This window comes from Etheostoma spectabile, chromosome 11 (genome assembly GCF_008692095.1).
Source record: "Etheostoma spectabile isolate EspeVRDwgs_2016 chromosome 11, UIUC_Espe_1.0, whole genome shotgun sequence".
In the NCBI taxonomy this organism is placed as follows: domain Eukaryota; kingdom Metazoa; phylum Chordata; class Actinopteri; order Perciformes; family Percidae; genus Etheostoma; species Etheostoma spectabile.
The window spans coordinates 8,783,034-8,793,258 of record NC_045743.1 but is presented as its reverse complement, the minus strand read 5'-3'; the positions used below and the strand labels follow the sequence as shown (position 1 = coordinate 8,793,258).

General features: G+C 41.6%; 2 protein-coding genes across 3 annotated transcripts; one reads left to right on the top strand and one right to left on the bottom strand.

Annotated features, from left to right (window-relative positions):
- Positions 1-314: 314 nt before the first annotated feature.
- Positions 315-2,894, bottom strand: nup62l (nucleoporin 62 like). The gene is made up of 2 exons (XM_032528952.1): positions 880-2,894; positions 315-762 (listed from the first exon to the last, which is right to left on the bottom strand). The coding sequence occupies exons 1-2, from the start codon at positions 2,410-2,412 to the stop codon at positions 604-606; spliced, it is 1,692 nt and encodes a 563-aa protein (XP_032384843.1). The 5' UTR covers positions 2,413-2,894; the 3' UTR covers positions 315-603.
- A 706-nt stretch (positions 2,895-3,600) lies between these two features.
- pdk1 (pyruvate dehydrogenase kinase, isozyme 1) lies at positions 3,601-9,906 on the top strand. Of its 2 annotated transcripts, XM_032528983.1 has the most exons (11): positions 3,603-4,066; positions 4,886-5,027; positions 5,120-5,191; positions 5,294-5,478; positions 6,473-6,568; positions 6,674-6,751; positions 6,932-6,996; positions 7,086-7,184; positions 7,305-7,415; positions 8,161-8,274; positions 8,358-9,906. In XM_032528983.1, exons 1-11 carry the CDS (start codon positions 3,958-3,960, stop codon positions 8,496-8,498), a joined length of 1,212 nt encoding a protein of 403 aa, XP_032384874.1. In that variant the 5' UTR covers positions 3,603-3,957; the 3' UTR covers positions 8,499-9,906. The 2 variants fall into 2 exon arrangements, with proteins under 2 accessions (XP_032384875.1, XP_032384874.1); XM_032528984.1 differs by lacking the exon at positions 7,305-7,415 and having other exon boundaries at positions 3,601-4,066.
- The last annotated feature ends 319 nt before the right edge of the window (positions 9,907-10,225 follow it).

The window sequence follows — 10,225 nt, the reverse complement described above, 5'->3', positions numbered from 1 at the left end:
AATTGTGATCAATGGCCATCACAATTTCCTAAAACCACATGAGACAATCTTCAAATTGGCTTGTTTTGTTTGACAGTCAAAATCCAAATATATTCAGTTTGCTACTACATAGGACAAAAAAAAGCCAGCAAATCCTCACAACTGAGAAGCTAAAATTGGGTATTGTTTGACATTTATGACCAATTCCTTCCACAGCTTTTGAAATTATAAGATTTCAAATGTTATAGGGACACTGGATATGCACACAGAAGTTTACAACTAAAACACAAAAAGAAATGTCAGTAATGCTTCTTTGGTAACCAATAAAACAGAGCCTTTATCCAAAGATTTATTTAATTATCCTATTTAGAACAACCATAGCATTTACATGGGAACAGATTATTATTTACTACTCTATCAAAAGCTCTTGCAATGAAAATATTGATTTTTATGCAACCAAATGACCAACAGCAAAAGGAAAAACCAAGTTAACAGGAGTTGTGATAAATGGTTTTGCATCCAAAACATCACAACCCCCAAAAAGACATCCTTCTTTAGGACGACTGAAGAAAAAGAAGAAAAAAAAGATTAAATCAGTATACATGCCAACATATTTATTCCTGATTAGTCAAATGTTAAACGAAAGGTTTTCTCCTGCTCCTTGCGCTGGTTGTCACACAGTTTGGACACTTCCTCCACTCTTCTCTGCAGAAGAACAGAGTTCTGATCAATCCACTGAAGTGAATCCATGTGGGTGTTGAGAATTTTACAGATCTGCTGAAGCTGAGGAGTAGAAGAAAAAAACAAACAGGCAGAAGTTAAATTTAATGTGCAACAATAAATGCCAAAACACCAGAAATTTGTCAAGGAAGGTTTCACTTGAATTAGGTCTCATCTTACTGGGTCACTGGTATCTGCTGGGCCACTAGATGTGTTCAGGTGCTCAATGATCTCCTTCAGGTCCTGCGACATCCTCTTTAGCTGAGCGTCCACGTTCTCGGCAAGCTTGTACGTTCTCTCGCGTTCCTCGTCAGCATTCTGCATGTAGATTGTTCCACTTTGCTCTTTCACTGACTCCTCGAGCGGGCACAGTAAGTCCTCCAGCTCCTTCTGTTGGGATAGGATGAAATCCAGCTCCTGGTTTAGCCTCCTCTGGTCCAGCTTCACCTTCTCCATCTCCTTATGCAGAGCTGTGATCTTCTCACCGTTCTCCACCAGCATGCGGTCCCAGGCGTTCACCTGAGTAGCCTGCTGTAAGAAATGTCTCTCCTGGTCCTCAAGCTCAAGACTCCACTTGTTAATGAGACCCTCTAGCTGGGCATAGGTCATCACTGGAGGAGCACTGCTTGTAGGGATGGTTGATGCTATAGTAGTTGATATGATACTTGTGCTGGATGGCGGTTTGAGCCCCAGTGTAAAGCCTGTAGCAGCACCTGTTGTGGCAGCTGCAACAGTGGCAGCAGGGACAGAGGCAGAGGTGGAGGTGATGGTCGCTGCCCCCAGAGGTTTCATCATAAAGGACAGACCACCACCAGCTGCGGTTGTTGCAGCAGCAGTGCTTGCTGCTAAAGTTGAAACTCCACCCAAAGTAAAGCCTGTACCTGTTGAAGCGGCAGTTGCAGCAGCAGCAGTAGCAGCAGCGGCCGCAGCGACAGCAGCAGCTGTAGAGATGGGTGCAGCAAAGAGAGATGGGCCTGGAGCTGGGGCTGCCTGGGGTGCTGGGGTGGAGGAAGGTTTAATCCCAAAGTTAAATCCTCCACCCTGACCTGCTGTGGTTGCAGTAGTGTGGGCTGGCTGGGGCTGGGCGCCCAAGGTGAGGTTGGATGGAGCACTGGTGCCAAAGCTGAAGCCCCCTCCCGGGGAGGCAGTAGGAGCTGTAACAGGGGCTGCAGCTGTGGTCGCCTGGACCTTGGTTGCTCCAAAGCTAAACCCTCCAAAACCTCCTGTAGTTGCAGTAACTGTGGCTGTTGGTGGTGCTGCAAGTTGGGGTTGAGCTTGAGCTTGAGCAGGAGTTCCAAAGGCGAAGCCTCCTCCTCCTGCGGGGGCGGCAGCGGTGGTCTGTGCAGGCAAACCCGTACCCATGGTGAACCCTGATCCCGCAGTTGGAGCTGCAGAGCCTAAAGTCATTCCTGCGGGTGCTGCTGCTGCTGTGGTTTGAGGAGTGCTCATTCCAAATGAGGGGGTGGGGGTCCCAAAAGAGAAGCCTCCTCCGCCGGCAGCTGTGCTCTTCGCTGGGGTGCCAAAGCTGAAGGAGCCGGCAGGGTTTGGGGTGGCCTGAGCGGAAGTGCCAAATGCGAAGCCCCCTCCGGGGGCTGCGGGTGTGGAGCTGGTCATCCCAAAGCCCGTGCCAGTGGCTGGGGCTGCGGCTGTAGTGGGCTTCTGAGCTCCAAAAGCGAAGCCCGTGGCTTGCCCAAAGTTGAATCCGCCACTCATTTTCGTTAACAGGGGGCTGACTTTAATATAACGTTATCGAAAACAGCAAACTCACAAAATGGTCACTTCCTCGCTTAACTTCTGAGGCTTTTGGCGGGGCACAAATGCGAGCAGGTTCAACCGATGTAACCGAGGAAACAGTGTCTCTCCTACGATGACTTTTCAGACATTAGAGTTAATATAGTCAATCACAGGTTTGTTAACGTTACCTTGAGCCAGCCGCCGACCAAAAACTAACACAACATCCTTCACAAAAACGTGGCCCGCTACCTCGTACTTCTTCAAGCAGGCATTTCTGTAGTCGACTAAAGGAAATGACGGCAGTAAGGAACAAAATCAAATTACGTTATGCCCTGAGTCTTGTCTGCAAGCGCACAAACCCCGCCTCCCTGGGTTGATTGACTGGTCCAATGCCCAATCACGGCCCCGACCAGACCCCTACTGAAATTTAATTTGTAGAGCTTGCTTCCTGAAAGACATACCTCAGGGATTTAGACTCTGCATTGTCCAAAGAGTACTGAGTCCACGACAAGAAAAGAAAATGTATGCTGAACACGAGCTGTATGACAACTACACAAATGACGTTGTTCAATAGTCATCTGATAAAAATGTGCAATGTAACGGCCAAATAAAACGGTCTGTAACCATGGCAAGTAAACGCTTTTGAAACGATTGATGATGTTCTTCAAATCCTTTTGAAAGCATCTTGTCAAATTAGATTAATTTATATTACGTGAGTTTTTAGCTTTCTTACTTGCCACAGACATAGACCGTTTATTTTGGACATTACATTGCCCATTTTTATCATAACTACTGAACACCGTCATTTTTGACACACACACACACACACACACACACACACACAGTATATATATCATTGCAACGTTTTTGTTCTTAAGGGGTGCAGAAATGATGTTGATGTTGATTCACACATTTTTTTGAAAAAAAATATTTCAAATGTAATCAGATCTGTCATTATGCTTTTCCAATTTTTGTCCATAGCCACGCTTTAATTGTACCTTTAATGTGCTACTGTTCAACAATATTGTTGTGAAAAATAAAAGACAGAAGCACATTTTGAACTATAACGTATAAAAAAAAAGAAGGGAAAAAAAGCATCGTAACGAAGTCGAAAGGTAACGTTCCTCCCCTTTCTCCTCTTGACATCGTTATGACTCTCTGGTTTAGCTGGCTGCAGTGCATGCCAGTCCACGGCTGGCACATTCAATACTGTTACCGCATATAGCTTTCTTCCCATTTTAATGTCTTTGACCCTCAGATATGAGCAATTAAAGTAAAGGCCGATTTAGAAATACTTTGCGATGACTTTGCACACATTTTACCAAATCGCTCAATAACAGAGCGTTAATTTCACGAGTGTGTTCTGCTGAAGTTGAGGCGTAGAAGCTAATGTTAACATAGATTAGCTAGCTAACCAACTGCGTAGCTGTGCTGTGGATGCCACCTATAAACCTAAGAAGCACCATCTGGGACACCACCTGAATTGCATTGTCCGCCGAGTGAGCGAACACAGGAGCTGTCGCAATGAGGATTTTAAGGTTTCTGAGGAACAGCGTGTCCATAGGAAAGGACATTGACTATTACTCCAGATTTTCACCCTCTCCTCTGTCAATGAAGCAGTTTCTGGATTTTGGTAAGAGTTGCTAACGTTACCATAGACTGTATGGTCAGCACCATAGTTACAGTCGATGGTCAGTACACATACTACACGTGTGTCTTTGTGTTTACATTGAAGACAGTGGTGTGAATCCCAATTAATTTTGCTTGTGATCTCCTAATGCAAAGTACACATGTTACCTTTCCTCGCAGGTTGCATATTCACGAGTTGTAAGCAGTGAAATTAAATAATTAATTTTGATTGATAGATTGTCACGATGTAGTACATTTATTGTGAAAACATGATTTAGGTTTTTTAGTTTATTAGTGTACATTGTTAAAAAAGAAAGAACAACAATAAGGCTTCATACGTAGTAAAAACATTGTACAGGGGAGATTAGAAGCCAAGAAAAGGCATATAAAAAGACCACCACTTTAAGTAACACTAGTTACACAGCAGTGGAAATAAAATAAAATGCATAAACAATGGGATGAATTACAATAAGATCTTAAAAGTTTAGAAACGGTTTTTAATTAAAATAACCACACAAAAATGTCTGTTTTTGACTAATCCATCAAATCAATGAAGTGTTTAACATGAATGCAAAAAATCCTAAAAATCCAGGATTATTTCTTTAAATTGCAACATTCTCTCAATGGCCTCTTGATAGCTACAACAGTGTAAACTGTATGGCAAAATTACAGTGGACAAATTTCTATCGTACATTGTCATATCAACCAACCCAAGTGACAGCACACACTGAAAACACCCCAAAATATGTGTCCCATACTATTTAAAAAAAGAAAAGAAAAAGAAGATAATTCAGATGTTCCTGTTTGTGTTTACACACTTCAGGCTCAGAAAATGCATGTGAGAAAACATCATTCGCCTTCCTTAGACAGGAATTACCTGTGAGGTTGGCAAACATCATGAAAGAGATTAACTTGTTGCCAGACAACTTGCTGAGGACTCCATCGGTGCGTTTGGTCCAGGGCTGGTACGCAAAGGTTTTGTTTGACTTTTTCTTAGTTTTCTTTCAAATTGCGCTGACGCCAGTGCCTGCAAATAGTGATTTGTTTTCATGTGCAGGTACATGCAAAGTTTTCAGGAGATTCTTGAGTTCAAAGACAAAAATGCAGATGATGAGAAAGTCACATATGAGTAAGTAAATTGAAACAAACGCTATGCAGTTTAGTTTGATTTCTTTATGATGATGTAATGCTGTGGTATTTCATTTCTTATCGTTGTTGTGTCTTTATTCAGTTTCACAGATGCAGTAATAAAGATCAGAAATCGACACAATGATGTCATTCCCACCATGGCTCAGGGAGTTGTGGAGTACAAGGAGACCCATGGCACAGACCCAGTTGTCAGCCAAAATCTTCAGTATTTTCTAGACCGTTTCTACATGAGCAGAATATCCATCAGGATGTTGCTCAACCAGCACAGTGAGTAGATTCTCCTCTGTTTAATCAAAGATGTTCTCTTTTTTTGTCAGTCATGAATAATGTCATGTGTGAACAGCAGTTGTACTCGTGTGTAGATGTGTCACAAAGAGCCAGGTCGCTTAACAGGAAACCAGAGGCTTATTTATTCTGATCCCAGTCCCCTGGTTTTTTTTTTAGAAGTTTGAGGCACGTCCCTTTCTGCAACCTTTTACCGTCACCGCCACAGTGAACCAGGAAACATCCACAGGCCACACCCAGAGACATTTTTGAAATGAACTTGAGAGGACTTGTACCTTATCTACACCTTTTGAAAGAGTTAATTGTTTATTCAAGTGTGAGACATAAAGGACAAAGAGACAGTGAACCTGCATAGACGTGCTGGGTGTTAGTATTATGACAAAAACACCATGAGGACAAAGGAGCAAATTGAGGGCATACAGATGAAGGAAAACACAACATTATGATTAGATTATGAGAAAGAAAGAACATTTAGCGATATTCTATTAGTTGGAATACTTGGTAAGCCTCTGTCAACTTTACTTTTTTGAAAATTTAATTTCACACGTTTCTTTTTGCTCTCCATAATTCATAGTGTTTCATAGAGTGGATGTTGTGCTGTCTGGTAACAGTATTGTTACTGTCATAAAAACAAGGTTTTGTAATTAAAAAACCAAAACATTCATAACGAGCTTTTCTGTGTGCATGCAGAGCTAGAAAGTTTTTTTTTTGCTTTGGGTCGTCAAGCTTTCAGTCTAGTAGGGAAAGTGTGTGTCAGAATTTGGGGTGATCCAGTTATCGGAAAGAAAAACCAAACCTATTACAATACAAATCAATGAAAAATGTCCAGCTGCAGATGAAATGTTGCATTTTTAAGACGATTAATTGAGAAACGAGGGAGAAATATGTCTATTGTGGGTATATTATCATTCCAATAATTCCCCCTTTTCATACTGCAGTGTAGTGCATGGTTATACACCTGCGTGCTTTATTCCAGCTCTCCTCTTTGGTGGGAAGGTGAAGGTGAACCCAGCTCATCCCAAACAGATCGGCAGCATTGATCCAAACTGTCGTGTCAGCGAGGTTATCAGAGGTGAGAGCGCAAACATTTGATGCTGGTGACAGAGTGCTCAGATATGTTACTTTTCAAGTATTTAAGCGTCGTGTTGTTTCCTGAAAACAAACCTCTTTCTCGTAGATGCCTACGAAAATGCACGAACCCTTTGTGACCGGTACTACATGAACTCTCCTGAGCTGGTGCTGGAGGAATTCACAGGTACTTTTAATTATGGACATTACAAGCACACACATGTGTTTATCTGAAGCACTTTAAATTGCATTATTAATGAATAAATATATATATATTATATATATATATATATATATATATAAGAGTTGTTTGTTTCAAACATGTCTGATGAAATTGAGTCTAATCATTGATCCTCTGTCCCGACAGCCAACCCCACCACTGTGGTCTATGTCCCATCTCATTTGTATCATATGGTGTTTGAACTTTTCAAGGTAAGTCTGGATTAGCTTTTTGAACTGAATAATTAGACAGCTGTTTCACATGATTCAGTTTTACATGTTCACGTGTTGCCTTGCTGCAGAACGCCATGCGGGCCACCATGGAGTTGTACGGCGATGCCATGGAGTATCCTGCTATCCATGCTCAGGTCGCCCTGGGAACTGAAGATCTGACAGTCAAGGTAAAGCTGTGCTCCTGCACGGAAGTCTTTTTGCCAAAACGTGGCAGTGTAAACTTATGTCCAGACTGAAAATGGAGTCATTGGATGAGGATACCGTTCAGACCATGTGTTCTTCTTCAGGTGAGTGATCGTGGAGGAGGCGTGCCGCTGCGCAAGATTGATCGGTTGTTTACCTACACGTACTCCACAGCTCCTCGGCCGAGCATGGACGGGGCCCGTGCTGCTCCTCTGGTCAGTAGTCCTGATGTGTGATCAATAGTTTGTGGATTCATGTGGACAGATGGGAGCTCACTCTTCTGACTTTGTGGTCAACTTCTCCAATTTGTACTCCGGCACCATCAAAAGAATAAAAAGCGATCCCAGTTGAACAGTTGAACTTACAGGAAAAGTGCAGTTTAAGTACATCAAGGACTTGACTTGTCTCTAGTAGAACTGGGTGATAATTATTTTTTATTGTGATGATATGATCATATTGTGTTATTATTTTACTAAATTCTGTTCCAAATGGATCCCAACCAAAGTGAATTTCACTAAAATAGATTTTAGTTGTAATTAAAAATGAATCTTTAATATGTTTACACTTGCTTTAACACATGATTACACGTGATTTCACATGCATCCTTATATCATGATCTATGTTAATAACAGACCAGCTTCTTTTGACCTTTTGAAATGGTAGAGGACAAAGAAAATAATCACAATTGACCCACGTACTTGCTTTTTTCTGGAGCTTTCAGTTGTATCACATGGTGTTCTTATTGTAACATTGCTTCAAAGAGAGAGAAAAATACATGAAAGCATTTCTGTTATTTCCCCTCCTGTTCATGTAATGTGTATACAGCAAAACATCTGTATGTATTATCAGTTTGTTCCAGTGCCAGGCTTACTTCACGGTCTAGTCTCTACCACACGCAGCTGTTGTCTTATTTGCGCTCTGCTATGAAACTGCTAACTGCTCTGTTTTGTTTTTGTCCAGGCTGGTTACGGGTATGGCCTGCCAATCTCTCGACTCTACGCCCGGTACTTTCAAGGGGACCTGAAGCTGTACTCTCTGGAAGGTTATGGAACTGATGCTGTGGTCTACATTCGGGTAAGTGTGCGTGTGCGTGTTTGTGCACCCACGCGCATTATTTACATTGTGTTTCAACTTATTTTCTTAAATCTTCTTGTCAGGCACTCTCCACAGAGTCCATTGAGAGGCTCCCTGTGTACAACAAGTCGGCCTGGAAACATTACAAAACGATTCACGAGGCCGACGACTGGTGCATCCCCAGCAAAGAGCCAAAGGACATGACAACGTTTCGCAGTTTCTAGAGCAAAATAAGTGTGTGTGTGTGTGTGTGTGTGTGTGTGTGTGTGTGTGTGTGTGTGGTGTGTTGTGTGTGTGTGTGTGTGTGTGTGTGTGGTGTGTGTGTGTGTGTGTGTGTGTGTGTGTGTTGTGTGTGTGTGTGTGTGTGTGTAATTAAAACTGTGGTAGGTACTTCATTTTTACCTTGCATAAAAAAATTCCTTGTTTTCAATAGTGTAATTGTGATGTCCTGAGCTGACATATGTGGTGGATAAACTATGTAACCTTTTCTAAATGACCTCAAAAATTGTGGCAGTTCTGTACTGAAAGTTTTTATTTATCAAACAACATATGAATACCAGTAACGAATATCTGAGATAAACTAAATTCAGCCAATGAAATCAGCTGAAATGTAATTGTTTTTAATGCAATGAGAGCGAACAAATTTCCATTCAACTACATCTCATCATCTCAAAACCTCACCAACTGAAACCTATGAACTGTGTTTGTATTGTTAGTTTTGACAGCTTACACATTAAATGCTTAGCTGCCAGTATTTTGCTGAAAGTAATAACAGTTACATTCCATATGCATGCAATCTGTTCATCCCTGCTCATCCCTTCTGTGTGAAGTAGGATACTTTGTAGTCAATAGGTGCATCCCATAGCCCTTAAATTGGATCCCCGACTCCTCCACTTGCCTCCCTTCCATGGGTCTTAGTCCCTCCCACTGAGGAGGTACGGGACATACGTGAGGATGTGTTTTTCCCGTTGCCTCAACGTTCCACTTCCGGGATTGCTCTGTTGCCGATGGATTTCAATCATTTAGGCCAAATATGTTGCCTTGGGTTTTCTTTGTGTTGGCATTTTAAACTCCGGTCAACTTAACCTTTTCTCAGATCTCTGCAGGGGGAATCCAAACAGCTAGCTAGACTAGATCTGTCCATTCGGAGTTTTCTGTTGCACGAATGAACCAACTTTTGAACGGACACGGTCCACCAAAAGTTCCTTCCCGAGGCGATTTTGCGCCGTGATAAAGGAAGGTAAGAAAATGGAAAACTTGTTACACAATAAGTCGTTGCTTGTTTTTATTAATCTGTGTGCTTCTGATTGGTTTGAATGTTTTCATTCAAACCTGTAGTTGTTAGTGGATGATGTATACAAGCAATGTGATCAAAAAACAGTGATTTGCCATCTCTATAGTTATGTTATGCACCTGTTATTTACTTAATAAACCTAAATCTGAAATTCAACAAAGCTGAAGGAAAATAAGTAGGCTGATATGACTTATTGGGTTTGCGACATATTTAGTTTTCTTCTGAAACTCAGTTAATTTGAAGCAATGTGCTCATCTTTTCTCAAGTTGTAACACTTGCAGTACAAGAGCAAAATATTTGGACTGCTGTGGTTGTATTTACTACAGTGAATGCAATGTCGAATACCCACATTATTTACTCAAGGGCTTTTAAATAAAAAGATTGTTACTGGGGGAATGTTACAGTATGTTTTCCAGGGGGATGCCATTGGATGAAATGCTCGAGTCATTTATTGCAAATGGTTTAGGGTCTTCCATATCAGCTTCAGACGCCATGAAAAATTCTGATGATTTAACAGTGTCATGGGTAGAATTTATTTTAAAAGTGAATATTACGTTTAATCTAAAGAATCCTGTGAGACTTTGTATAAAAGCAGAAAAAATAGTTTTACCGCTTATCTGGCAAATTAAGTGACTGAACACAATGTAAATGCTTCCA